The 27,782-nt window shown below is 65.0% G+C and overlaps 2 protein-coding genes across 2 annotated transcripts in view; one reads left to right on the forward strand and one right to left on the reverse strand.

Moving 5' to 3' along the window:
• Positions 1-17,528, forward strand: part of HSD11B2 (hydroxysteroid 11-beta dehydrogenase 2) — a 36,729-nt gene extending 19,201 nt beyond the window's left edge. Inside the window, exons 2-5 of the mRNA XM_075940564.2 lie at positions 11,163-11,375; positions 11,873-12,058; positions 13,893-14,030; positions 16,599-17,528. Of these exons, the coding sequence (XP_075796679.2) occupies positions 11,163-11,375; positions 11,873-12,058; positions 13,893-14,030; positions 16,599-16,960 (899 nt within the window). The 3' untranslated portion in view covers positions 16,961-17,528. The remainder of the gene's footprint in view (positions 1-11,162; positions 11,376-11,872; positions 12,059-13,892; positions 14,031-16,598) is intronic.
• A 1,707-nt stretch (positions 17,529-19,235) lies between these two features.
• Positions 19,236-27,782, reverse strand: part of ATP6V0D1 (ATPase H+ transporting V0 subunit d1) — a 34,987-nt gene continuing 26,440 nt past the window's right edge. The window contains exons 3-8 of the mRNA XM_075940565.2: positions 27,483-27,661; positions 25,698-25,777; positions 23,013-23,090; positions 21,951-22,127; positions 21,343-21,420; positions 19,236-20,805 (exon numbers count right to left, since the gene is read on the reverse strand). Coding sequence (XP_075796680.1) covers positions 20,644-20,805; positions 21,343-21,420; positions 21,951-22,127; positions 23,013-23,090; positions 25,698-25,777; positions 27,483-27,661 — 754 coding nt within the window. The 3' untranslated portion in view covers positions 19,236-20,643. The remainder of the gene's footprint in view (positions 20,806-21,342; positions 21,421-21,950; positions 22,128-23,012; positions 23,091-25,697; positions 25,778-27,482; positions 27,662-27,782) is intronic.

The following is a 27,782-nucleotide window of genomic DNA, read 5'->3' on the forward strand; positions in this document are numbered from 1 at the left end:
CTGAGAGGCAGCGCACGGGTCCCTGGTCCTTGCTCTGCAGGGGGATCTGGGCTTGCCTCGGACTTGATTTGCTTTTCTAACCGCCCGGACAGTCTGGCAAGGAGCCGAGAGAGCACATTTAGGATGGGTGGCGGCAGAGACTCGGCCGTGCGTGCCCTGAGTCCCCCCTCGTGGCTTGGGGGCCGGTGGAGGGTTCGGCTTTGCATGATGAATGGTGGGGACCTGCCAGCCAGAAGGTGCAGAGATCTGCTTTTCCCTCCGCCCGGGGTGGGGCGGCCCCGTTCCCAGCTCACCAGACTCTCCAGCCTCTGGCAAGAGACCTTCTGGACGCGGGGACAGCCCTGTCCGCAGAGCTGCTAGACACAGTCAGGCACCGGCTGACACCCCCCTCACTCCTCCCCCCGGGTCAGGCGGCTGCAGGGTTTGGCCCTGGACTGCAGAGATCCCGGGACATTTGGCCTCTTGGGAAGCCGTTCTCACCCCCCCTCCCTGGCAGTCCCTGGGCGGCCGGTGATGGCGGCAAGGGACAGCACAGCCTCCCTAAAATTACCTGCATGCCCTGGTCGCCAGGAAGGCTGGGGCCATGGCACAGCAGCCCCGGCCCTCCAGGGGGCCAGAAGCATCAGGCTGGGGTGGGCGGGGCTTGGCTCCAGGGGCGGGACCTCAGACAGAAGGGGTGGGGTCCTCCCCGGCTGGGTGCTCACTTTGCCCCCCTCCATAGAGCCCGGGGCAGGCAGTGGCTGGGGGTGGCAGAGGCGTCGGCCGAATGGGGTGTTTGCGGGCGGGGGCCCTCGCTGTGGAACGTGGGGTCACGGCAGCTGGCAAGCCAAAGGGAACGCCTGTCGGAGGGGGCGGCAGGGGCAAGTGGCCGGCCCAGATGCTGTCCCCACCCAGCTCTGCTCCCTGGCCAGGTTGCTGCAGGCGGGCGGGGCGGGGTGGAAAGGCAGCCTGGAGCAGCCAGGCAGCGGGATGTGCAGGGGAAGGGATGAATTGTGCTCTACAGGTTCAGGGTCCATGGACTCTTTGAGGCCCTGAGCTAGAGAGACGGGAGGCCTAGTTCCACCCCAGCCTGCCCCGGGGTTCTGCCCCTTCTCCCAGCCCGGCTGCCTGGCCCGGATGTTAGAGGCCCCAGCAAGGCAGTCGGGGTCTCCCTGCCAGGGAACCGTGGGACCGAGCGCCTGGTCTGGATGCTAGGAGTTACTCTAGAGAACTTGCTGGGTGTCTGGCTGGTGAGTCTCGCCCACATGCTCAGGGTTCAGCCGATCGCCATATTTGGGGTCGGGAAGGAATTTTCCTCCAGGGTAGATTGGCAGAGGCCCTGGAGGTTTTTCGCCTTCCTCTGTAGCATGGGGCACAGATCACAGCTGGAGGATTCTCTGCATCTTGGGGTCTTCAAACTATTTGAAGGCTTCAATATCTGAGATATAGCTGAGAGGATTATTCTGGGAGGGGTGGGTGAGATTCTGTGGCCTGCACTGTGCAGGGGGTCAGACTAGATGATCATAATGGTCCCTTCTGACCTTAGTCTATGAGTCTGAGACCCCCTGCAGCTGCTCTCCTTTGCGCACAAAAGCCGTGGGAACGGCCCGCCCTGGCGCAGCTCCACGCAAGGGGCCGGAAGCCGGCTTCTTGGTGATGGCCGGCGCCCTGCGGGGTGGCCTTAGCCTGCGGCGAATCGCACCTAGGCCGGTGGCGCCACGGGATGCGTCGGCCGCTCCAGACCGTCTCCCCCAGAAGAACTCGCGCGTAGCCTGCCCGGGGGCTGTACCCGGCGCCTGGTCACCGCGGTGTGTCGGGCCGGGGGCCGCGGGGAGCAGGCTGCCCCGTGGTGGAAGAAGGCGGCTCGTGCTGCTGCCCGTTCTTGGCTTTCCTGGGCACAGGATGTTGTCAAAGTGGGGACTCTAGTCCCCTGGTGATGTGGCCTGTGACGTCCCCTGTCCTGCCGTAACCCCGTGTGTGTGCCTCAGTTTCCCTGGCCATGGCACTGATACCGAGATGCAGAGGGGCATTCGGCTGTGGCAGCCTCCCATGCAGACACAGTGGCCAAGGCCCTTGGTGAGCTGAGCCCGGGAGGGGAGCACCCGCCCGCCCCCTTTGGCTTGGGAGGCAGGACAAAGGCCTTGGGACCCATCTGCTGGGAGTGGGCCCGTCTGGGCTGGCTCGGGGGGCAGGGAGGGGGTCAGGGCTCTCCCCTCTCCGGGCTGGGCTGGGCTGGGCTGGCTGCTCCGTGTCCCTGGGCCCTGAGAACCCTGCTGCTCGCCCAGCCGGCGGAGCGGCCAGGGGTGCAGAGCCGGTGACTCCCCGCACCTCTTGGCCCGCACAAGGCCCCTCGGCAGGGCTCTCCCTGGGAGGAGCAGTGGCCGGGTGGCTGCCCCGCAGGGCTGGCGCTGGGCACGGCGGTTCTGTGCAGCCTGGCTGACACCCAGCGCGCTGCGCCCCGGCCTGGGAGCCCCCTGGCGCGCTCGGCCTGTGGAATTAAGTTATTTTTCGCGTGCCGCTCAGCTGGCAGGACCAGATGGCCTGGCGCCTGGCTGCCCTGGGAGCGAGCGGGGCTAATGGCCAATAAAAGCCAGGCTGGGCCCGGGCACTCGGAGCTTTGCCTCTTATCTTTATGGCCGTTTTCTCCGGCCGGTTAGGCACACGCCGCCTTGCCCCATCTCAGCCGGGCTTGGCTTCCTCCTGCCCCCCGGCAGGGCGAAGGGGGAGGGGCCCCTGCAGGCCCCCCGCGCTGGAGCCGGATGGCGTAGACGCTGCGGCCAGGCCGGGCTCCCGGCTTGGGGAGCAGGGACCTCAGGCTGCCGGCCCCCGGCCCTGCCCCACTGGCCTCGGCACGGGCGCTCCAGGCGAGGACGCGCCCGCTGGCCGTGCGCCCGCAAAAAGCCGCAGTAGCGGAGGCCGAGTCGTGCCGCCAGGGCCTAGGCCGGTGTCCCTGGAGACGGCCCCTTCTTGCTGCGGGAGGCGTGGGTGGCCGGAGGCTCAGTGCGCCGGTCAGGCTGCCCTGCAGCGTCTGCCAAGCTCCGTCCGGCGCCGTTTCCTCAGGCTCCAGCTCTGATGCCGAGCCGCCTCGTCCTCCCATCTCCAGCCGGGGGTGGCCGCGTTCCAGTGGGTGGGGGGAGACCTGACCTTCTTGCGCCCCCAACTTTCGGCGTTCCAGGCCGGCTCTGCTCCCTGGGCGATTCCCCTTCCGTCTAGACGGCTCGGCCGGCAGCCTCGTCCCTCCTTCCCTGGCAGGGAAGCCGGTGCTCCCGGGCCTCGGCCATCCCTGCTTTCTCTCCTCTGTGGGCAGCTGCTGTCCCTCTCCCTCGCTCTGGGCAGGACCCCATAGTGGTGGTGGGGGGCCCCGGGCGATGCAGCTGGCAGGGGCGGGGGACACGGGGACTTAGCCACGTTCAGCGTCATCTCCGGTGGGGGTTCAGCCAGTTGCGTGGGCGCTTTACGAGGCGCCACTGAAGTAGGGGAGCAGGGACTGAACCCCGGTGCCTCGCGCCCCGGCCGGCTCCTGGCGCGGAGATCCCCAGCGAAGGGAGGGGCCGCCTTACCGTGGCCAGCGGAGATTTCTTTCCATCAGCCCTTCCTGCTGCCTGGAGGCCTCTTGCCCCGAGCGGCTCCCTGCTCTGAGACTGGGCCCGGGGACCCAGCAGGCTGGTGGCGGCTGGTTCTCTGCTCCTTTCAGCCTGGTCCCCCACCGCCCGCACTCCCACGCCTGCCTGGGGCTGTCCTCTCTGTGTGGCCCCCTTGGCTCCCCCTCGCTCCTCCGGGGTTCCTGGGGAGCCCTCCAGGCCCCGCGGCGGGAGACGGGGAGTCCTGTCAGCAAAGCTCAGCCGCTGTTTCCGGCCTGGGGAGTGGGTTTTTTTGTGTGGGGATAGGGGAGCTACTGAACAGGCATAGGCCAAGCCCTGGGATGTCTCGGGGCCCAGAGCTGGGGGGCTCAGAGCTGGGGTCCCAGATGTGGGGATAACGGTGGGGCAATCTGGCAGGAGTTGGGGAGACTTGTGCTTCTCAGGGGCTCTTCATGGGCAAGTCCACAAAAATCCCCCCCCTCAAATTACCTCCCTGCTCTCGAAACATTTGGCAAAATGGGGGGGGGGGGGAGAAACGAGTTTGGGGTTGACCCGGCCACCGCGCGTGCCCCCTACAAAGCTGTTCTTGCCCCATTGAGCATTTGCACCCGTTTTAGTCCCACGTTTCCTTCCCGCTGACTTTTGTCAAACCAGACTCGTTTCAAACGGAAACGTTCTGCCAGGCGGGTGCCACCGACAAGGTTTCCAAAACTGCGGCGGTGCCGCCCGCTGGGCTCTCTCCTCCCCCAGTGGTCTGGAGAAGCAACGGTGCGAGGCAAGCCCCATCGCCATGGGAAGAGGCTCTGGGCTCTCTCCCGGGTGGGGGGCCACAGCTGAGTCGATCCAGCCGGAATCCAGGCCGGCAGTGTCAAACCGCCAGGATTTGCTGCTTTAAACCAGCTGGCCCTCGTGGCAAGTGGCGTGATGCAGAGCCGGCCTCTGCCCTGGGGGACCGGGACAGATCAGAGGATTGGGCCGGGAGAAATTGGATGAGGTTCAACAAGGACAAGTGCAGAATCCTGCCCTTGGGATGGAAGAATCCCAAGAATTGTGACAGGCTGGGGACCGACTGGCCAAGCAGCAGTTTGACAGTGTGACGTAGTGTGGGCACCTTGCTGGTTGCTATGCTGGGCAGTGGGCTGGGGGTGACCCCCACTGGCTGCAGCACGGCCCAGCAGGACAGGGGATGAGTCACTAGGCAAGGGTCTCTCAACCTGTCCGACCAGCTACCCCCCAGGGAGAGAAACAAAGGAAGGGGGATGCCGCCCCTGGCTGGGGGCAGGGATGGAAGAGAGTTAGTTTCTGTCTGGGATCATTGAGGACACAGCCTAGGGAAAGGGGCTGGAATTTAGGGGCCCAGTCACCCCCATATCAAGGGGGGCTGAGGCATCCTAGCCCCAGTTCCTGTAACCGGATTACATCTGTGCTGTGCTGTATCCTCGAGGAGCAATAAACTCCCTCTGTTCTACTGGCTGGCGGAGTCGGTTTGTGCCACTACGGGGGTGCAGGAGACGGGGGAACCCCAATGCGCCGTCACAGACAGAAAAGGCCCTGGGGGTGACAGTGGATGAGAAGCTGGAGATGAGTCAGCAGGGTGCCCTTGTAGCCAAGAGGGCTAATGGCATATTAGGTTGCATTAAGAGGAGCATTGCCAGCAGATCCAGAGATGTCATTATTCCCCTTTATTCAGCTTTGGTGAGGCCACATCTGGAGTATTGTGTCCAGTTCTGGGCTCCCCGCTCTAGAAAGGATGCGGACGCATTGGGGAGGGTCCAGCGGAGGGCGACCGAAATGATTCGGGGGCTGGAGCACATGGCCTATGAGGAGAGGCTGAGGGATTTGGGTCTGTTTAGTCTGCAGAAGAGCAGAGTGAGGGGGGTTGAGAGCAGCCGTCAACTCCCTGCAGGGGGTTCCAAAGAGGCTGGAGAGAGGCTGTTCTCAGTGGGGGCAGGTGGCAGAACAAGGAGCAATGGGCTCAAGTTGCAGGGGCAGGTCTAGGTTGGACGTTAGGAAAAACGATTTCCCTAGGCGGGTGGGGAAGCGCTGGGCTGGGTTCCCTAGGGAGGGGGTGGAGTCTCCATCCCTAGGGGTGTTTAAGTCTCGGTGTGACAAAGCCCTGGGTGCATTGATTGAGTTGGGGTTGGTCCTGCCTTGGGCAGGGGCTGGACTCTGACCCCTGAGGTCTCTTCCAGCCCTGGGGTTCTATGATTCTTGGGGAGCAGCTGAGTTTCCCCGGCAGCACCAGATCTCTGCTGAGCTGGGGGCTGCCTCCTTCCCTCTGCTGCCTGCTCGAGGTCTGGCCCCTGCCATTTGGGGGGAGGATCATGTCCTGTCTCAGTGAGCCTCCACCGTGGGCACTGGCAGATGGTCCCAGTGGCTACTTCCCCAGGCTGTTCGAAACCGGCGCCTTGTCGGCAGCAGGAATGTGTCCAGCGGCACCTGCCTGCTCACGGAGCACGTTGGGCCTTTCTCTGGGGGCGTGGAGTCGCTGTAGATCGGGGGTCTCGAACTCACATCCCGGGGGCCATCTACGGCCTGACCAGTTCCACAACCCAGCCCGCACCCACCTGCCAGCACGAGTCCCTGGTCCTCTATAAAACCAGCCCACGCCCACGTGGCGACTGCTGCTTACAGGCGTGGTCACCGTATTGCAGGAAAGATCTCTTGGCATTGGAAACGGTTCCGAAAAGGGCAACGAAAGTGATGTGGGGTCTGGAACAGGTCCCCTGTGAAGAGACATTAACAAGCCGGGGACTTTTCATTTTAGCAATGGGGAGACAAAGGGGGATAGGACAGAGGTCTATGAAATCATGACAGTGTGGAGAAAGTGAATAAGGAAAAGCGATTTACTTTTTCCCACAATACTGCATAAGAACTAGGGCTCACCCAATGAAATTAAGAGGCAGCAGGCTGAAAACAAACCAAGCTTTTTCTCATGCAACCTGTGGAACTCCTTGCCAGGGGATGTTGTGAAGACTAAGACTTTAACAGCGTTAAAAAAGAGCTAGATAGATTCATGAAGGACAGGTCCATCAATGGCTGTTAGCCAGGCTGGGCAGGGAGGGTGGCCCTCGTCTGTCAGACACTGGGAATGGGTGATGGGAAGGGATCACGTGAGGGATCCCTCCCTCTGGGGCTCCTGGCACTGGCCGCTGTCGGGGGACAGGATACTGGGCTGGCTGGATCTTTGGTCTGACCCCGTCTGGCGCCTCTTACGTTTTTAATGGTGTGAGAGCCATGAGCGCCCTCGGTGTCCTAGCACGGCGCTGCTGCGGGTCAGGCGGTGCCGCCGGTGAATTCTAGCTAGGCCAGGGCTTGGCTGCAGCTGAAGCAGCCCCCCCAAAATGGCACCCACCCCTCCCCCCCAGCCTTGACTCCTGAACCCCCTGCCCTGGGCTCCCTAGGCACTAAACACGACTGGCCGCCCCTCGCTGGCACCCCCGGCAGGGACCTGGTGTCGAGGTTCTTGCTGCCCCGTTCACCACACGCTTTCAGCTGCGGCGGCGAATAGGGCAGGGCCCCTCCGGAGAACAGGCCCCCTTCCTAGCCCTGGGCTCGCGCCGTGCATGGCTGTGGGGGGAGGAGGGGGAGGCGAGGGGCGCGAGAGCAGGTGCTGTGGGGGCGCGTGTCCGTGCAGGGCGGGCGCGGCGCCCGGTGGGACGTGGGGGGGCGTGCGTGGGGGCAGGCGGCAGACGCAGCGCTGTGTTCCTGCGCCGGGCCCGCCCCACTCCTGTTAATGGTTAATGTGGCCAGCGGGCTGGCCTGCACCTCCCTTATCAGCCCTGCCATCAGCCCCGGGAACAGGCTGTACGCGCCGGGGTGTTTGTTTTCATTCCTTTCTCTCCGCCCCACGCCGCCCTCCCTGCAGGTGCACGGGGCCGGCGGCTCTTCCCCGGCCTGCCCCACACCCGCCCGGGCCTGGGCGCAGCCCTGCCCCAAGGAGTCCCCCCCCCAGCGCCCTGCCCGCGGCTGCGGCCCCTCAGGCGGGAGAGCCGGACATGAGACAGCAGCGTGGGCCTTGCGGGTGCCACAGGCCTGGGCCGGCTCCAGTGGGGTGCCCCGAACTGACCAGCACCCAGTGCCCCCCACTGAGGAGCCCCCAGGGCCTTGCCCTCCCTGGCGCTGGGCGGCGTTAGACGGGGCTCGGTGGGGGTCCTGCTGGGGGGAGGGGAACGTGGAACGGGGCCTTTCTGCTCGTCCCTTGGGCACCTCTCCGGCGCCCCCCTTCCCTCAGGGCAGTGCAGGGAGACCAAAGGCCCCCGCCGGGTCGCTGCCGTGGGGGGGAGAGGGGCTCCCCCTTGTGCAAGTCACGGGGCTCAGCTCCCGTGTGCTATCCCGAGGGGAGGTCTCCTGCCCTGCCCCCCTGGCCGAGGGGCACGCTGGGGGCCCAGAACGGCCCAGGCCGGCCGGGCGTTCCCCGCTGCAGACTGAGCCGGCCCACGGGCACCAGCGTGCGTATAGGGACAGGAGCCCCCCCGGCCCCTAGCTCGGCAGTGCCCGGGTCCGTGGGGAGCAGAGGCCAGTCCTGCTTGTGGGGCCCGGGGGGCTGCATGCAGCTCGCTTGCCGGCTCCGTTCCAGGAGGTCCCCATGGGCCCCCAGCCGGCTGGGCACTCGCCGCTCGGCCCAGCCTTTGGCAAGCGACCGCAGGGAGGGCCCCGTAGGTGAAGGCGTGGGGCTGGCGGAGGGTAGCGGGGGGGGGCGGACGGTGCCAGCTCAGAGCCAGCCCGGGCCAGGGCGTTGGTGTCCGCGTGGCCCCTGCGACTGAGCCGGGGTGTGTTTAGCTGCGGCTATTTTTAGCGCCGGGCTCCGTGCGATGGGGCTGGAGATAAATGAGGTTTTGTTCCTCCTCCGAGAGGTAACAGCAGCCGTGTGACCTCCTGGCTCTCTGTGCCAAGGGCACGTCCCCACCCGGCTCCTCCCTGGCTGCCTGTTGGCTGAGGAGATCCGAGGGGAAGCTCAGCGAGGCGGTGGAGCTGCGCCCGGCTTGGCTCCGGCGCAGCAGCGGGGGAAGGTGCCTGCGTGAGGCGTCCCTGTGGTACCTAGGGATGGCCCTGGAGAGCGAAGGCCTCGGCCCATCTCTGCCAGATGCGGCCTGGCTGCTGCCTGGCCGTGGGCGAGAGGCCAGTGTCCGGGGCTCTCGTTCCTGTACCTCGCGGCAGCACCAAAAACACGCCCGGCGCGTGTGGGGACGCAAGGGGCCTGGGACCGCTGGGGGCCGGCGTGCGCGCCACGGGGGCGGCTCTGCACGGCTGGGGTCATGCTTTATGCTGCAGGCTGGGGCGTGGCGCGGGTGTCGTCCTGTAGCGTGAGCCCCACGTGCCTTGGACATGGCTCCCCCGGGCCCGTCCGTGCTCCGCAGGCTCCGCGCCGGAGGTTGGGTGGCTGCCGGGGAACGGCTCTTCGGCCGGCGGGCAGCAGCACAGCTCTTGGGAGCTGGCGGACGGAAGGCGAGAGCGCTGAAACGCCTCTTCGTGGGGTGATCGCTCAGCTGCTGGGAGCCACCGCCCAAGTCTCAGCCCCTCGTGGCAAAGCTGGAGTAGGAGCCGAGCGGGGTCTCCCAGGGGTCCCAATGCAGACACAAGGGGCTGTGCGCGGGGGGGGGGTGGCGCGGTGGGGGGTGCCACACAGCCCAAAAGGGAAGAATGACCAGAGAAACCCAAGGGGGCTGCAAGCGAGGCCTTGTTCATGCTCCGAGCCTCGTTCCTGCAAGTGCCCTGCCCCAAAAGCTCTCCCATGGGGCTGATGGATTTGAAAGCCCTTTCGGGGGCCCCCGGGGCTTCACCACTGAACCCCAGACCACTGAGCCCTGTCACCCACCAGGGGGCCAAAGCTGGGAGCTGCACTTGGAACCCCCCACCCCCACCCCACCTGCACCCAGCCCCCCCCTCGCTCGCACCCAGCCCCTAGCTACCCCCCTGCTCGCACCCAGCCCCTAGCTACCCCCCTACTCGCACCCAGCCCCTAGCTACTCCCCTGCTCACACCCAGCCCCTAGCTACTCCCCTGCTCGCACCCAGCCCCTAGCTACCCCCCTGCCTGCACCCTGAGCAGTTCTCAAACTTCTTGAGCCAAGTCCCTGCTTGGCGCTATGTTTATTGGCTGCGTCCCCACAACCCAGACGAGTGGGTGGCCGCTGAGGTGAGTCAGGTGGAGGCCACTCGCCAGCCCTGGCATGAGCCTGCCTGAGCCCCGCCCTCCCCACGCAGAAGTCAAATGATGCCCACGCCCAAGGGCCGGCGACCTCCGTGGGCCGGCGCGACGTGTGTTAGCCCGAGGGCCACGGAGCACGGGTGTGGCCACGTTTCCCGCGGGCTCGTAAAGGCTGTCGAACGCCCCCCCAGGCCTGGCTCCCCGTGGTGGGGGCTGTTGTTTGGCTCTCATTGGCCCCTACAGGCCCAGCACGCCGGGGCCGTGTGGAGAATGCTACTAGACCATTTCGCCCTCCCGTGGTCCGGCAAATCGCAAGGCCCCGGTCGGGTCCTGAGGGCATCGGACTCGAGGGCCAACCTGGCCTTGTCTCTACTCAGGAACACAGCTTCTGAGCGGGTCCCTCTCCCCCACCCTGAGGCCTATGAACGCCGGTGGGGCTCTGGGACACGTGCGTGGCTTTAACCCCCCCCCCCCACCACCACCCGGCTGCCAAGTCTGCCCCAGCTGGGCCGTCCAGCGGCTCCGCCCGGATGGCGCCGCCTTGGCTGCAGTAACTGGGCAGTGCTGCTGAACAGCTGGTGGCGCTCAGGCCCCAGCTCCCGCTGAGGATCCGGCGCGGCGCCGGGCCGGCCTGAGCCCAGCCACCCAGGCAGGACGAGACGTACCCGTCCTTGGCGTGGCGCACGTGACAGGATTGTGACACATTTGCCCTGCCGGCCAGGGACCCAGCGGCTGCTCTGGGCACATGTCCCCCTCTGGGCCCGGTGGTGGGCACAATGGCTTAGTGCCCTTTCCACACCCCCGCTCCGGCTGGGAATGGGGGCGGCAAGTGACGGTGGTAGCAGCAGGCCCATAAGGACACACTCGTGGCTGTGGCTTAGCTAGGTCCCTGTGCCTTCTTTCTGCCCCACACCCTGGCCCCCGTGTGTTTTCTACCCACCGGCAGTATTCCCTCAATTTTTTCATTGTGTGCAGAATTAATTTTGTTCCATGCACCAAGGCAAGTGTAGGTGTGCACCACCCCTAGAAACACATGCTAGCAGTTGTGGGCACTCTGCAAATCACCCGGGTGGCACGTAACTCTTCCGTGGGCAGCCTCCCAAACACTCAGCTTATAGGGACCACTAGTTGTGGGCAATGCGCCGTCTAATCTTTTTCCTCCATGTGTGGAATAATTTTATGTGCACCAAAACACATGCAAATGTGCACCACCTGTAGAAACAAAAACCTAGCTGTGGGTGCGCCACTAATCCCCTGGGTGGCCAGCCAAGTGCTCAGCTTACAGGGAGCACTGCCCATCGGCGGGAGGGGGTGCAGTGTTGAGAGAGCTGCCACGGCTTCTCATCGTCTGTACCTCTGTCAGTCCAGCCGTGTTTCCTGGATGGCAGGCTGGGCGTGGGTGGCCACAGAGGTCCCCAGGCGCTTGCTGACCCTCCTCTCGTCCCGTCCCAGGGTGCGACTCCGGCTTCGGCAAGCAGGCTGCGCGCCACTTGGACGCCCTGGGCTTCACGGTCTTCGCCAGCGTGCTGGACCTGCAGGGCGCGGGCGCCAGGGAGCTCCGGCAGAGCTGCTCCCCGCGGCTCACGCTGCTGCAGATGGACCTGACCAAGCCGGACGACATCCGGAGAGCCCAGCAGCTTGTGGCACCCCAGACGGTGGGCACAGGTAGGTGGCGTGGCAATGGGGGGGGCCCTTAGCCCAAGGGGCACACGCCTGGTGCAGTTCAAACGGGATGGTCCTGCCGTGAGGCCAGGGCCCTCAGATCGGCCTAGGGATGAGAACAGGTTGGCAGCACCGTTCCCAGTCGACGCTCCCTGGTAACTGGGTGACTGGCAGCGCGGCTGGGTTGGAGCAGCCTCCCACCCGTCTGCGGCCCCCCAATCCCAGTTAACCAGAACGTCTCCCTTTCCCTGTAGCCATCCCTAGACCTGCTCAGGGGTCCGCGTCGGCGGTTCGGCCCCTACTGGCCCTGAGCTTAGCTCTGCCCTCGCCCTCCGGCTGCCGGCGTGGGGAGGGGGACTCCAAGCCTCTGGCCCCGCCCCGGGAGAGCACGCCGGGGCGGGTCCCCTCTCTGCGGCGGGAGAGCCCCCTGCAAGGCGAGGACGGCAGGCACCAGGGGCCGCGCCCGGGTCCCGCTGACCCCCCCACTTCCCGCCCCGCAGGGCTCTGGGGGCTGGTGAACAACGCGGGCTTTGACGACACCATCGCCGACGCCGAGCTCTCCCCGCTCTGCAAGTTCCGCACCTGCATGGACATCAACTTCTTCGGCACGCTGGAGCTCACCAAGGCGCTGCTGCCACAGCTGCGCGCCGCCCGGGGCCGCATCGTGACCGTCAGCAGCCCGGCAGGTAGCAGCGGGGGAGGCTAGAGGGACGGAAAACGGCTTCGCTTTTCGCGAGCCGGCTCTGTCTTTCAGGGGAACATTCCCGGGCTGGACTTCGGGCTTTGCCCCAAGCCGAACTATTCCAATTCAGAAACGGGGCCGCTGGGCCTCGTAAGACGGGCCAGGCGGGGTCGGCCCGATGGTCCGTCTAGCCCAGCACCCTGTCCTCCGCCAGCGGCCAATGCCGGGGGCTTTAGAGAGAACGAGCCGAACAGGCAAAACCCATCCCCGGCATCCACGCCCAGCTCCTGGCAGGCCCAAGTTTCATGGGAGCTGCCGTTTGATTGCCCATGTCCCGGGCTTAAATTCTCATCAAGTATTTCCCAAAGCCAGCAGGCCTCCCAGCTCCAGCAGCTGTCAGAACTCCAGTGGCAACACCGCCGGCAATGGTTCCTGCACCGGGCCGCTCCACAGAGCCATGGCTGAATTCACAGCCCAGCTATCTGTACTCTGTGGGCCAGACCCGTGTTCCCTGTAAGCTGGGGGCTTGGGCGGCCACTCGGGAGAGGTTCACGTGCCGCCCTTGATTGGCAGAGCGCCCCCCGCTAGGTTGTTTCTCCTGGAGGTGCACGTTCACGCACACCCGGGTGCACGTAACATTATTCCGCACAAGGATGGGAAAGGTTAGCGGGAAGATTGCCAGGCACCCCTGCCAGTCTTTGCCTCCTGGGAAGCAGCACGGCCATGTGACTAGCGAGGCCCCATCCCAGCCACAAAAGCGGGTGAGGGATTGTGGGAGATGTAGTCCAATCCTGAGAGCCCGGCTCATAAGGACCAGGCACGGGCTTTGCCTGCACACCGGCTCGCCGGGCCCTGCGGCAGCACCCTGGAAGGGGAAGAGTTTGGCTTTCTGCCCAAATGCTTTGGATTTTGATTTTTTTTTTCTCCAAAAAGTTGAAATTGGCCATGTATTTCCCCCACTTCCCACCCAGGGATTTGGCTCGTCCATATAATAGCCTGGACAGCAGCCTACAGGTCCCATCCACCTCAGGCTGGGAGGCAGATTTGATGCATCTCGCGAGGGTCTCACTGTCTTACGCCCGGCCCCGGCACATAGAGGCCAAGCTGAGTTTGCCCCACCCAGGAGAGATTCAGATGCCACCCAGCTGATTAGCAGAGCACCCATGGCTGCTAGCATGTGTTTCTCCTGGTGGTGCACATCCGCATGTGCCCTTGGTGCATAAAACAAAATTTATTCCACACAAGGGTGTAAAAAACATAATTAGAGGGGACATTGGGCCCACCCCTGGCCATATGTTTTACCTGGCTCCTCATTCCCACAGTATCGGCGTAAGTGAAGCAGCAAACGCAGCCAGGAGGCAGGCTGGTCTCAGTGGGGGCAGAACACGGAGCAATGGGCCCAAGTTGCAGTGGGGGAGTCTAGGTTGGATAGTAGGAAAAACCATTTCCCTAGGCGGGGGGAAGCGCTGGGCTGGGTTCCCTAGGGCGCGGGCGGGGGTGGAATCTCCATCCCTAGAGGTGTGAAAGTCCTGGCTGTACAAAGCCCTGGCTGGGCTGATTGAGTTGGGTTGGTCCTGCCTTGGGCAGGGGGCTGGACTCGCTGGCTCCTGGGGTCTCTACCCGCCGTAGGGGTGGAGACAGAGGGCAGGGGGTGCCCAGTGCCCCGGGGCTCAGGAAGAGCGAGGACTCGCTCTCCGTAGTGACTGGCCCAGGTTCCCTCCCCGTCTCTCTTGGTCAGGACAGGCCGGTCCCTGTGCTTGCTACCCGCCCGCTGCTGCTGTCTGGCACCTCCGGGCGTGCTGGCAGTAACGGCGCGGCCGCGTTTCCTTCTGCCCCAGGCGACATGCCGTACCCGTGCCTGGCCGCGTACGGGGCCTCCAAAGCTGCCCTGACCCTCCTCATGGACACGTTCCGGAACGAACTGAAACCCTGGGGGGTCAAAGTCAGCGTGATCCTCCCCGGCTACTTCAAAACCGGTAAGAGCGAGAGCGCTGCCGGCAGGGCGGGTACCACCTGGGGCTTGTCACAACTGCACACGGCACATTCACTGGGGTGTGATGCCCTGCCCCCCAAAACCGGCCGTGTGGGAAGAGGGCGCCTGCATTTCCTGGCTGGGCGCTGTGTTCTCCTCCCCGCTGTGCCCCCCACTGCAGTTAGTGGGTGCAGATCGCTTCCCAGCCTTCACTCAGCACCCCTGGAGGGGTCGGGGACAGGAGCAGCTCAGAAAACCTGGGCTCACGTCCCAGAGCCACCGTTCATTGGCTTCCTTGTTGGGAGGGCTAAGAACTGAGCTAGGCTGGGTCTAATCCAGACCCGGCCATCTGCCCCCACCGTGTACCAGGGCCGGCTCTTAACGAGACAGGTAACCCACTGGCAAAGCACAGGCAGACTCTCCTTCTGCAGCCGGCTCTGCTACGGCTGACGCGGTACAGAGGATCTGAAAGGCCTGGGTTCAAACCCTAGGTCAGGCCATGTGAGTCTTAGGTGAGACAAGGGCATTGAGCTGAAAAAGTCACTCACTGGAACTAGGAAGCTTTCCTCAGCCAAAATTAGGCTACATCTAGACTACATGCCTCTGTCGCCAGAGGCATGTAGATGAGGCTACCAGGCATAGGAAAATGAAGCAGTGATTTAAATTTACATGGCTGCCACGCTGAGCCGACAAACAGCTGTTTGTCGGCTCAGCGCAATAGTCTGGACGCGCGGGTGTCGACATCAAAGGCATTTGTCGACCACCCGGGTAAACCTCATCCCAGGAGGCATCCCTGGGTGGTCGACAAATACCTTAGATGTCGACACCCGCGCGTCCAGACTATCGCGCTGAGCTGACAAACAGCTGATCGGCTCAGCGCGGCAGCCATGTAAATTTAAATGAAGCGGCGATTATTTAAATCGCTGCTTCATTTTCCTATGCCTGGTAGCCTCATCTACATTCCTCTGGCGACAGAGGCATGTAGTCTAGATGTACCCTTAGGAAAAACTTCCCGCCGGTCAGGGTGGTGAAACACTGGGATAAGTTGCCGGGGAGGTTGGGAAGTCTCCATCGCTGGAGACTGAAGAGCAGGTTGGACAGACGCCTGTCAGGGATGGTGTCGATGGCGCTCGGTCCTGCCGTGAGGACAGGGGACTGCACTCGATGCCTCTCCAGGTAGCTCCCAGTTCTAGTGTTGTATTTTATGACGGGGGATGTGCACAAGCACAAATCAGAGTGGACCACAAGGTAAATATGAGTCAGCAATGTGACAACGCAAAAAAACTACAACCCAAACTTTATTCTGGGCAGCATCAACAGGAGTGTTATGAGCAAAACGTGAGAAGTCATTCTTCCGCTCTGCTCTCTGCTGATCAGGCCTCATTTGGACTAGTGTGTCCAGTTCTGGGCACCACATTTCAAGAAATACGTGGAGAAATTGGAGAGGGTCCAGAGAAGAGCAGCGAAAATGATGAAAGAGAGAACATGAGCTGCAAAGGAAGACTGAAAGAATTGGGTTTGTTTAGTTTGGAAGAGAGACGACAGATGCTAGGTCTTCACTATGGCCTTTTTTCGGAAAAAGCCACGCAAATTGCGCTCTGCAATTTGCGTAGCTTTTTCAGATTGCTTGTCCGCCATTTGGCCCTCATCTTTTTGCGAAGAAAAAGCGGAAGAGCAAACCTCTGGGATCCCAGAAAACCCAGGCAGTCTCGACGTACTCGAGGGATTGATAGGTACTTGAAAACCGCTAAAAGGGTGTTACAAGGAGGACAGGACAAGCAGCAATGGGCTTAAGTTGCAGCAGGGGTGGTTTAGGTTGGACATTAGGAAAAGCTTCCTGCCTGTCAAGATTAAATACTGGAAGAAGTTGCCTGGGGAGGTTGTGGAGTCTGTCCACCCTGCTCCTCAGTATCTCCAGGGATGGAGACGCCTGCCAGGGATGGTCAGACCGTGCTTGGTCCTGCCGTGAGGGCAGGGGACTGGCCTCAACCTCTTGAGAGCCCTGCCAGTTCTAGGGTTCCATGGCCCTGCGGTCTGACCCAGCCGGGCCGTTCCCGCGTGCAGCCTCAGCCGCTTTGCTTCCCAGGGCGGCTGAAGCTTTGGGATGATTTTCCCCAGAGATTTTGAGGCCGTCCCCTGCTGCCCTCCTCTTCGCTGTCACGCCTTGCCGAGCCGAGCGACTGCTGCCAAGTTAGCGTCAGCAGCTGCCCGGCTTGCCAGGTGGCTGCCTCGCCCTGGCAGTGCAGGGCTGTGACTTAACCGCTCTTGTGTAACAGCAGGAAGCGAAGGTAGAAGTGCTGCCGGCAGCGGGGAAACGCAGACCTGGGCAGCCTGGATGCGGCTCAGTACTTCACAAATCCTTGCAGCGCGCAGCCCAGAGGGAGCCCGGGGGGGTTGGCTACACGCAGAGCAGAACTCAGCCGCACCAGCTGGGGTTGCCTGCTCCCCATTCCTTGCTTATTGTTTAAGCAGTTACCCAGTGAGGGGGGGTTGTCCAGCCCTCGGCCCTGGGTTTGCACCGGTGCCTTGGGTCTGTGGGCGCTGGGGCTTACGGCCCTCTGGCTCTTTGCAGGTATAAGCTGCAACCCGGCCTACTGGCAGGAGAAGAAGGAGCAGCTGCTGGCCAGCCTGCCGGCGGCCCTGCTGCAGGACTACGGCGAGGAGTACATCCACGAGATCCACAAGCAGTTTGTGCAGTTCATGAAGCTCGCCAACGAGGACCTGAGCTTGGTGGTGAACAGCATCACGGACGCCCTCGTCTCGGCCCGCCCGGCCCCGCGCTACTACCCGGGGCAGGGCGTCTGGCTCATGTACTTCATCCACCACTACCTGCCCCGCGCCGTCAGGGACCTCTGCCTGAAAGCCTTCTTCATCAACCAAACGCTGCCCCGGGCCCTGCAGCACCAGCCCCACAACGGCCTCAAGCCCCAGTGAGCCTGGCTCGCAGGTGGGGGACAGCAGGTGCCTGGGCGATCAAGCGGCAGGGTGGCGGAATCGGCTCATTGAGAGTCCCAGGCTCCGAGCCAGGTACCCAGAGGGCGGGCACATGCCGGGCAGGGCGGATCCGCCCGCTCACGCTGCCAGATTGCTTCCTCCCAGCCGAGACGGAGGCGGCTGCGCTTCTACTGGGCACGGATCAAAGCACCCGAGCGCCCTTGGTGCCGAGTGGGGAGGGGTCTCCCAAAAGGGCCACGGCTGCACCGTAAGCCGTGGCTCCGCCCCACCCCAGTGGGCCACGTACCTGTCACTCCCTCAGCTCCGGGAGGGGAGCGTGGAGCTCGCAGCTGGATCTTGCCTGGCTCAAGGAAGTGGGCGGCTCCCTGCCCGACCCACCTGCCGCTCTGCTCATGGCTTCACGCTCCAGCCCCAGAGCACGTGGCTCAGGCAGCCTGTGGCCCCCCGCGGGGGCCGGGCTGGAGCGGACAGGCCACGGCTCTCGGCACTGGGTCAATGACGTGATTGCCACTTTGCCAATAAATCGGTTATTTGTATTTCAACTCGGCCCCAGAGCGCTCGGCCCTCTCTGCTGGGGGGAGGCGGAGATGCCACGACGGGGGTGTCCACCCCGCAGCGGCTGGAAATGGAGTGGGGGCAGGGAACGGGCTGCCCCCCAGCCAGCACCAGACTGGGCCTGCGTGGCCGGGGCAGGAAGTCTGTTTGCAGAGGTGGGGGGGGGCAGGCCGCTCCCTTGCTCAGCCTGCTGTTGCCTGGCCCAGCGTGAAGGACGCTGTGGATACAAGGGGAGGGGGGTTGTGGGTACAGGGCTATGGCTCTGATTGTGCCCACCCCTGCACAGCCACTGGGGTGTTCCTGGGGGGAGGGGAGAGCAGGGCGATGGGGGGGGTGCTCCTGGGGGGAGGGGAGAGCAGGGCGATGGGGGGGTGTTCCTGGGGGGAGGCGCACACAGGGCAGCAGCAGGGCCCCTTGCCTTCTCGCGCTGCTCTGCCTCTCCTTCCTAGGGCTCCTCCCTACGGTCTTGCCGCTCTCGCTGCTCCAGTTCCTTTAGCCTCAGCTTGATCCCCAGCCGCTGCAGCTCTGCTGGGCCGGCCCCCGCCCTGGCCAAACCGCTGCCGGCGGGCACTGTGTCTGCCTGGCAGACTCCAGCCCTCCCTCCGGTCTGAGCCTGACACACCTGGCAGGTGTCTGGCTGCTGCCCGCTGGGACAGGATCCCAGTCCCCGGGCTGGTCGTTGTCAATCTGCTGGGCCGTGGTTGCTTTCCCCATGGGCAGGCCCCTCTCTCTGCACAGCCCCGCAAGGTCTGGCGCAGGCCATCTCCCCGCCGATCCTCAGGGCACAGACTCACCGCCCGAGGGCTGCAGCGCCCCAGGAATCGCCTCACTCTGCCTCCAGCACGCCTGGCTCCGCGGGCCCCTTCCTTCTACTGCGCCTCACGCTTTGCTGCTGGAAGCTCCACCCAGAGAGGGCCGTGCATCCCACTCCTGCCACCACTGTGCGGCACGTCAGGGAGCTCCCCGATCCTGCCCCCTAGCAGCCAGACGGGACTCCACCAGCCCGTGGAACAGAGGGGTCACCGCGTCTCCGGGATATCCCGGCTGTGCTGGGCTGCGTGGACATGAGGAGTCGGGCTGGCAGCTCTAGGCCCCCGGCGGCAGCGTGTACAGCCCCCCTGAGCACCCAGCACTCTGCTGAGTCTCCTCTCCAAGCCATCCCAGCCCAAAACTGCCCAGCTCCCAGGCCCTGCACCCCAGCCGGGTGGCTGTCTCTGCCCCCCTCCCTTTCTCTCCCCACCCCAGGAAGAGGCTTGTCATCTGCTCAGGCTGGGACTGGTGTGCGGGCCAATCCGCATGAGGGCGAGTCCCTGGGAATCTCACAGCCCAGCACTGGGGACCCCGGGTTAGAGGAGACCCCCCCCCCACACACTGCAGCACAAGCATGCAGGGTCGGGGAGCGCATACCTGATGGGAGGGGCACACGGGCAGCAACACAGCTAGAGCCACCAGGAAGAGGGCCTGGGCCTGCTGCGCTCCCTGCAGCCTCAGCCCGTGCGCCAGCGCAAGCAGCCGCCTGGCTCAGGGCCCAGGAGGTTCCCCCAGTCCCACCAGCTGCCCGGCCGGGGAGGGCTCGCCCAGGCAGCAGGGCACACAGAGCAGCACTGACCGTGCCCACAGAGCGCCAGGGACCTTGGCTGCACAGAAGGCGCCGGGGGCACCGGCCGGCCCTGCAGGAGGCGAGAAACCAGCCAAGTGCTTCAGGCAGATATTTATTGTCACAAGGAGGGGAGCCACGACAGCAAATCAGGCTGCAGAGAGGGACGGAGCAGCCGGCCCCTAGGAGCAGCCCGGCTCTCGCCTTGCTGCAGCCTCCCGGGGCCAGCCCACGGCGCCTGGGGGCGCAGGCCAAGCCCTGGCCGGACAGGAGGGGGAACCGGTCCTGGCTCGGTAACAAGCAAGGCAGGAGCAGGGCCCAGCAGGCGGCTTTGGGCCAGGAAGCTCCCGCCCCGCGGCCCCTGGCTGGCTGTGCTCCCCCCTCGCAGCTGGGAGCATGACAGGACCCTTCCCCCCACCCCACTGGTGTGGGGACAGTGCAATGCCAGCAATTCCACCAGGGGTGGGGGGAACATCCCCAAGGGAACCTGACTCCAGGGACCAACTGCTCGGTGCCCAGGCTGCAGCGACAAGAGCAGGATGCGCTGTGGACAAGTGCATGGAGCCCAGCATGGGTCAAGGGGGCTGTGGGGGGGGGAAACGGGGGGGGGAGCTAAGGGCACCACATGCCCCCTCCAGCGCCCCTGCACACAGCAGCAGCAACAGCTCAGCCACCCTCAGGCCACCCTCTCCCTGCCTCGGGGCTGCAGCCGCCATGTCCCCGCAGGCAGGCGGCTCTTGGGGGCAACCACAGGCCCAGGCAGTGCCCTGCCCTGATCATCACCAACCCGGGGCCTGGCTCTCAGCAGCTTCCCCTGAAGCCCGGCCCAGCGGGAGCACAGAGCCCTCCAGTGGCTTCCGGATGCAGAGCCTGGCCCTGCCCGGGCAGTTGCTATGGAGAGCATGGAGCAGAGGGGCCTGGGAGGCGGCTCCAGGGACAGCCAGCCTGGCCAGACAGCCCCCCACAGGCATGGGCAGGCGGTGGGGCGAGGCGGGCTGGCACCTCCAGTCGAGGCCCGGGGCCAGGCTGAGGGCGGGTGAGCGAGACTCGTGCCAGGGCAGAGGTAGTGGCTGGCCGGGTCCCCCCAGCCCTGCGCGCAGGCAATGCTGCCCCATGCCAGGGGGAGGACCCAGGGGCTGCGCGCTGCCCGCTCACAGCCCCGGCGTGAGGGACGCAGAGGGAGGCGCAAGGCTCACGCAGGGACGGTTGCTGGAGCGCGGCGGCTCGCGCCAGCCTGGGAAAAGGGCCCTTACGACTCGGGCTACAGCGGGGGGGCAGGGCGCGGCACCGGCTCTGCGAAGCACACACAGCTCTGGGACAGGACGGGGACACTTACACCACACAGACCGGAGCCCTCCCGCGACGCGCTGGCCCCTCTCCGCGCACAGCAGCAGCCGGGGAGAGCGGCCCGGCTCCTTCCAGAGGAGCGGTGCCCGGAGCCGGGACTCGCTCGTCCGGCACACACGGGGGGCAGTTCCGGGGGCTCCGCCGGCAGCAGGAGGCCGGGGAGCTAGAAGATGGGGATGTAGTTGTCGATCTTGGCGCGGTGCCGCTGCGCGATGCACTCGGCGATCCACACGATGTTGCGACACTCCTGCTCCTTCAGCTTGACAAAGGCGTAGAAGACCCCGAAGTGGAACTGGTTGAGGAACGCCAGCTTGTTCAGCTTCACCTGGGAGAGCAGAGCGCCCGCATCAGCGCCCGCCGGCCCCCGGGCACCCCACCGCGGCGCCCCGTGAGCAGCTCCAGCCCAGCTCCCCAGCCGGGGCAGAGCCCATGGCAGCCCCTCCCACCTGGCCCGCCGTGCAGTCCAGTGTCTGGGACATGGGGGTGTAAAATCCCGTTTAACCGGTTAACTATTGGGGGACCTGGAGCCCCCGCCGCCCCCAGAACACCCCCGGCCGGAGTATTTGCCTGCTCCAGCTCCTACAGGCTAACCAGGTAACCGACAGCCCTGTGGGGCGAGGGTTCTTCTGGGGCATCGGCTGCCAGTGGGGAGGGGCGTGTGGGGAGAACAGGGACACACTTACCCAGGAGGGCGCCCGCCCTCGGCAGGCCTCCCTGTTGCTCCCTAGATGTGACTGTGGCAGGGAGCAGGGGACTAGGGGATAAGGCAGCGCTCTGCCCAGCCCCCTGGCCAGCCTGGGAGGGCAGAACGTCGGAGCCGCTCTCCCCACCGCAGAGCTCCACTGCAGCTGCCAGGACTCACCTCGTGCTCGAAGAAACGGTCCTCCAGGGTTTTGTCGCCAGGGTTGCTGCCGGCTCCTTCGAAGAGCAGCTTGTACTCCTGCGGCAAGAGGCGGCGGTCAGGGGGCCGGAGTGCTCTTCCCCGCTGCCGGGAGGAGCTAAGCACAAACCCTCGCACCCAGTGCCATTTCCCCGCTCTGCCTGCACCGGCGGGGGCGCGGGGCCGGCTCCCGAAGGGAGGGCAGGATTCTCTGCCGTAAGCACCGGCGAGCTACCACCCACACACAGTCTGGAACGAGCACGTCCGCACAGGTACGCGCTGACCGATAGCGGAGTCGGGGCTAGTCCGTGCGGAGACGCGGCCAAGTGTCAGATGGATTTCACTGCGCTCCTTCACACGGGGACTAGGACAGGGCAGCTGGGGGGTCGTCACACAACAGGTGTGGCTCCCAGTCGGCTGCTGAACGACTCGAGCTCTTCCTGTGCCACCCTGTGAGCGGCACGGCGCCGGCCCCATCCTCCCTCTGACAGGACGAGAGGTCTGGCCCGGGCATCCGCCCCAGGGCTCTCCTGCCCCAGCCCCGGTCCTGCAGTGCCCCACCCTCCCTGACCACGCCCCAGGGTACTTACCGGGTAGTAGTCTGCCACGGTTTTGACCTGCTCGTAGTCGTCCGCTCTGGCTAGCTGGGCCAGCCCCTCCGGGTAGAGCTTCCCACAGTGGGGGAAGAGCTTGGCGCGGTCCTCTTTGGAGAGCTCCGTGCCAAAGGAGTTGATGGTGATGATGAAGGCTCTCCTGTCCGCTTCGAACTGAGAGAGACAGGCATCAGGGCAGAGCGCCCACGCTAGCTGGGCCTCGGCCCGCTCAGCGCTCCCGCGGCCGCTGCCCGGACAGCCACGAAGAGCGAGTCCAGCTTTGTTACACAGAAGGCATCTGAGTGCCCACGTCAGGCCCCGTGGCGCTGCTGGCACGTGGCTGGTACCACGAGGCGGCCAGCGGTGAAGGAAAGAGGCCAGCAGGGCTGAACTGATCCATGTTCAGTAACCACGGGACGTGCGCTGAAAACCTGGGCATCATGTCCCCGGGCCGCGCTTTGGTTCCCTGCCGCAGGAAATTAAGCTCATGAGCCACCCACTGCCCCTGGCAGACGCTTGCTGCACACAGCCACGGCCCCGGGGTCAAACGCAGCTCCCGGCTCCGCCACTCGTGTTCACGAGGATCATGGCGGACAAGGCGGGCTGGGGAGATGCCAGGCGCTAGGAGCTAGCCACAGATGGCGGGCATGTGAAAGCTCTGCCCATGGGGTGCCACCAGTCCCGTTGGCAAAGGGCACGCCCAGGCGGGTATGAGCAGAGACCCACAGCGGGAACACTGGCGGGCTCGGCTACCAGGAACGGAGCAGTCGCTTCCAACTCCTCCGTAACTTTGTCCCAGCACCGCCTGCGGGCTCCTCTCCAAGCAGGAACCTCTCTGCAGGCGAGGAAGCCGGAGGGGGACCTGCTGCGAGGACCTCCCCTGCCTCCCCGTGCTAGCGACGGCGTCTCCCGCGGCCCTGAGCAGGCCAGCCACACACACGGGCACAGAGGCGCGTTAGCGACCAGCATGCCCACGTGCAGTCGGGACAGCTGTCGGCTCTGGCTGGCATGTGGCGAGCGGTACGGTGCGGCGCCAGGAGCTCCCGCCTGCGGCCCTACCTCCAAGATGGGACACATGGCGTCTGCCGTGGTGCCTCCCAGGAGCTTGCAGAACTTGTAGAAGGACTCGAGATACGCCTGGGGAGCAAGCCAAGCAAACGAGGGCATGAGGGACACTCAGCAGCACGCTGCTGCCCCTCCGCGCCAATAACCGTACGCCCATGGAGGCAGGAGCTGCATTTGGTTTGTTCATATGCGGCCAGAGCCTCTCGCACTGCCGGAGGGTCCAATCCAAGGGCTGCCCAGACAGCTGCAAAACACAGTGCCAGCTCCTCTCCGCAGCCCCTTCCTGTGGATCAAACCAGGGGGCGGGTTGCATGGGGAGGGGGACTCAGACTAGCCCCCCCAGTTAGCCAGGAACAGCCTGCTCCAACCTGGGCTGCTCCAAAGCGCAGCGCTTCCTGCTGAAGGCCCTAGGCCCCCGTGGACACGGGAGATGCAGGCGACACCGAGCCTGGGGCTGCACCCGCAGGACTGGTAGCCCACTACCCCAGCGCCGGGTTCAGTTCTGCTGCACTAGGGGCATAAAGCGGCCCCCGCTCAGGGCCTGACGGCCACAGGGTGATCTGCGGCCGGGTTGATGCTCAAGCTGTAGACGGACACTGGGCAACCCGGGCTAGTGAGTGGGCCCCTCCTCCCGGTGGGGGGACTATGCGGAAGGCCGACCTACAGAGACCCTGGGCTGTCGCTTCTCACTCCCGCATGAGACCTGGGAAGCGCCAAAGCAACCCTTCTGGGGATGATGCCGGCGAGTCACCTCCCTGCACGTTCAGTACGGGGGGCAGGACACAGGAAGAAGCCGCTGCCCTGCACAGCTGTGGCTCCGGCACAGGGGAGTGAGGAACCCACCGGCATTCAACCAAGGCAGCGGGAGGAGGATGTGCACTGAGACGGGTGCTCGGCGGGGGCAGATCCATTCACCCTGGGGCCCCCACCTTCAGCTCTGCCTTTCAGACCTGCGCCGCCCCACATCTCCCCCTCTACCTGCCCGGAGCTTTCTAGCCAGCCTCCTCACAGCGCCCACTCCCTGCTCCAAGTCTAGTCACAGCCTGGAGGCAGAGCCAGGCAGACAAGTGGAGGGAAAACATGAGCCAGACTGGCCTGCAGCCTTCCTGAGCTTTCTGCCCCTGGGGAATGCTGAGAGGGGGCCCAGAGCAAGCAGCCAGCCCCCTGGGGGGTTACTGAATTAAATCCCCCACGTCTAGAGGAGCTGTGGTGCCCATCCAGCCAGGGAAGGGCCCTGTGCTCGCACAGGCATCAGGGCAACGTGGCGGCATCCCGTAAAAGCAGCCACGGCCTCGGCGAGCTGCCGGGTGATGTGCGGAAGGAGACGCCTGCACGGCAGGAGGCAGAGTAACGTCACGGATCCAAACCTGCCTGGAGGCTGCGAGGAGCAGGGCCTAGGGACGCTGACTTGGGCCCCACGCGGTTTACAGCTGGGGAGGGAGGTGCTGGGAGGAATTTCAGAGACAACTGACCGAGCCGGGGTGAAGGGCGTCACGAGGGCGGGTGAAGTTGCCAAGTCCCTCAGACGAGAAGGACAATTTGCACCAGCCAGACCCTGCCAGCATCCTGAACCATTCCCGGCTGGGGAAAGGGGGTCGCTGGGGCCCCTAAGAGCCCTCTGGCCCACATGCCACAGTGCTCAGAAAAGCAGGGGAGGGCGCGGATTCCAACGCCTCCCTACCGAGCCCTGCAGGAGCCAGGGCCGGACGCCGGGCAGAGCCAAGGGCTCGGAGAGGGGCCAGAAGGGCCGGCGCAGGCAGGAGAGCTTCACGCTGCCCACGCTCCCTGCACGCGTGTGCTGCACACAGGCTGGGCTCGGGGCTCACGTGTGATGGGACAGGAGGTTTTTCCGTGACCGGCCTCCCCTTCCCCACCAGCCCTCGGCCACAGGGCTCCCCCGTCAGCTGGGGACTTGTCCCGGCAGCCCCACAAGGAGAGCAGACAGCCCCGCCTGCCCCATCCCAGATTAGCAAGGTCGTCCTGAGCGTGCAGGCTAGACCCAGAGCCTGCGGGTCAGAGCTGGGGCTAGCTCTGCCCAGGCCGCCCTGCCAGGCCCAATCCTGCCCCACTCCCACCTCTAGCTCTGCCCTCCAGCTCTGCCGGGCCCAGTCCCGCCCCGCCCCGCCCTCACCTCTATCCCCCTCTAGCTCTGCCCAGGGCACCCTGCTGGCCCCGACCCTACCCCTATCCCCCTCTAGCTCTGCCGGCCCCGATCCTGCCCCGGCCCCATCCCTATTCCCTTCTAGCTCTGCCCAGATCATCCTGCCTGCCCCCACAGCTCTGCCAGGGCCCCTCAATGCCGACCCATTGCCCTCCACTAAGATATTGAAGAGCAGGTCGGGGGAGACCCTGGTCAGGGATGGTCTAGACGGTGCTGGGTCCTGCCGTGTGGGCAGGGGACTGGACGATGCCTCTCGAGGGCCCTGCCAGCTCCTGGGTTCCCCACAGCCGGTCGGGATGGAAAGCAGCCAGCACTAGCAGGCTGGGTGTAACAGAGCCCGTCTCCAGTGCCCCCAGGGGTCTCGGTCACTAACGGCGTGGCGGCTGGGGGGGCACTGCCCGTTTTACAATCGACACCCAACGCACTAGCAGCGCCCCGGCCCAGCTGGGGACGCAGGCAGCCAGGCAAGTGCTCCAGGAGGACAAACGGGCCCCGCCCCCGGGGCACCAGGCCCTCACCTTGTACAGCGTGTTCCGGATGATCTCGATGTTCATTTCGTCCAGGTCCTGCTCCGAGATGCAATCCTGGAAGAAGGCAGCTGGAACGGACACAGAGTCATGAGCGAAGGTGCCGTGCCCCCTCCCCCACACACCCTCCGGCCCCCCAGACCTTTGCACCCAGGAGGGCAGGTACCTGCCAGCTCCCCCGACACGGACGGCTGCATGGCCAGGCGTGCCCAGAGTGGGCACTGCGTGCTGAATAGCCAGGCCTGCGTTCTGGTGCCCAGATGGGGGTGGAGCCTTTTCTATGAGGATGCCACGAGGCCAGGGAACCCCCCAGGCACCCCGCAGGAAGGGACGGCCGTGTGGAAGTTCGTTTCCTGACCCTTCTGGCGCTGCAAGGCCAGACTCAGGCACAAGGCAGCGCCACTCAATGCCGCAGGACCGGGCCGGCTTCAGTGCCGAGGCAGTCCCACGGGAGAGGGAAGGCCAAAAGCAGGGGACAGGGTGTTCACTTTTTAAGCAGGGCAAGAGCTGAATTCAATGCCTCTGGCCCACCCGCACGCTCTCCCCGGCCTTGTTTCTCAGCAAGGGACAAGCCTTTGCCTTTCGTATTCGCCCTGGACGCTGGGTGCCCGGACAGGGACGCGCCGCCTAGTCAGGCAGACTCTAGACGTGCGTGTCCACCGTGGTAACGTGGGACACGAGAGCCCGGCCCTGGAGAACCCTCCCCCGCAGCGCCCTCCACGGTGACAGCCTGGATCACGTTTCCAGTCTGCTCCCACCTGGCTGCCCCGCATGCAAGCTCCCTTTTCCCAGGCCTGTGCTCCCGGGGCGGGGTGGGGGAATGCCCCGCCATGCTCTGGCTTTGCTGCAGACGAGCCACCCCCTCTGCCCACGCCTTACGCGGGAGTGGCTGCTGGGCCGTGGTCATCCAAGGTCTTGGCTCCTTGTTTAGCAAGTTATTTTGCCATCAGCTAGTTCTCAGCCTCGCTGGCCCTGGCTACGTACAGGGGCAGCGGTTTCTTTGCCAGCTAAGGCAAGTCCAGGCTGCTCGCAGGAGTCTAAGTCTGTGGGGGAGTCGGGTCCTTTCTGGAGCAGCTACAAGAAGCCTGTGCGCTCAGACAGCTCCTGGATGCGGCAGAAACGTTTGGGTCTCCTCCTGGCCTGCTCTCGGCGGGCTGGCTTTGGGGCGAGGAGTTTAAAGCACTCGCTCTGCCGTGGGGCGTGGACAAGCTGCCTCCGCAGACCACAGTGGCCGCCCCACGTTTTGTGAAACGCTGGCCTCTCTCACGTCCAGCCCCGGGCTAGGGAGAACGCGCCGCTGGCGTGAGCGCAACCTGGCTGCTACAGACGGGCCCGAGGAAAGCCTGGTTTCCAGCACGGAGCCTGCCCTGCGCCCACAGCGTCCGTCCGAGGGAAGGCCGAGGACTCAGAGCAGGGTTTGGGGGACAGAACTGCCCCGCATGCCAATGGGAACGGGAAAACTCTGCTGCCAACTTTGTAAAGGTTCTAAAACGCCCTCAAGGGGCTTCAGGTTCCTTGCTGGTCGGGCCTGCCCCCGGCGGGTCACTCCAGACAAGGAGTTTCTTAACAAGCCTCGACGTTCGACCTTTGCGTTCCTGCACCAGCGGGCTCGCAGAGCGGCCGAGGGGCGGCCCGCGGCAGGGCTCCGTGTTCACCGCGCCCTGGGCACACAAGGCCGCTCAAGCGGCAGCTGACCCCACGCTGCCCAGGGCGGGGGCCAGACGTTTGCAGCCCCGCACGCGGAGACACGGGTTGGCGCCCGGCCCCGAGGCTCACCCAGGGGCGTGTCCACCAAGATGGCGTTGTAGAGCTCGGCCGGGGTCTGCGCGATGTTCACAGCTTCCATCTGCTCGAAGCTGCCCAGCGGGTGGCACTTGGGCACCAGCTCAGCGATGGAGCGCTGGTGCAGCGTGCCGGTGATCAGCAGGATGACGTTATCGATCATGTAGCTGTACCTAGGGCACAGGAGAGGGGAGCGGGTCACACGCATGGCACAGGGCGGGGGTAGAGGGAGCCCTACCCACTGGAACCAGGCAGGGGGGCCTCGCCAGGAAGATACCACGTGCATGCCACCCC

This window comes from Pelodiscus sinensis, chromosome 12 (assembly GCF_052426305.1).
Source record: "Pelodiscus sinensis isolate ZL-2025 chromosome 12, ASM5242630v1, whole genome shotgun sequence".
NCBI lineage: Eukaryota > Metazoa > Chordata > Testudines > Trionychidae > Pelodiscus > Pelodiscus sinensis.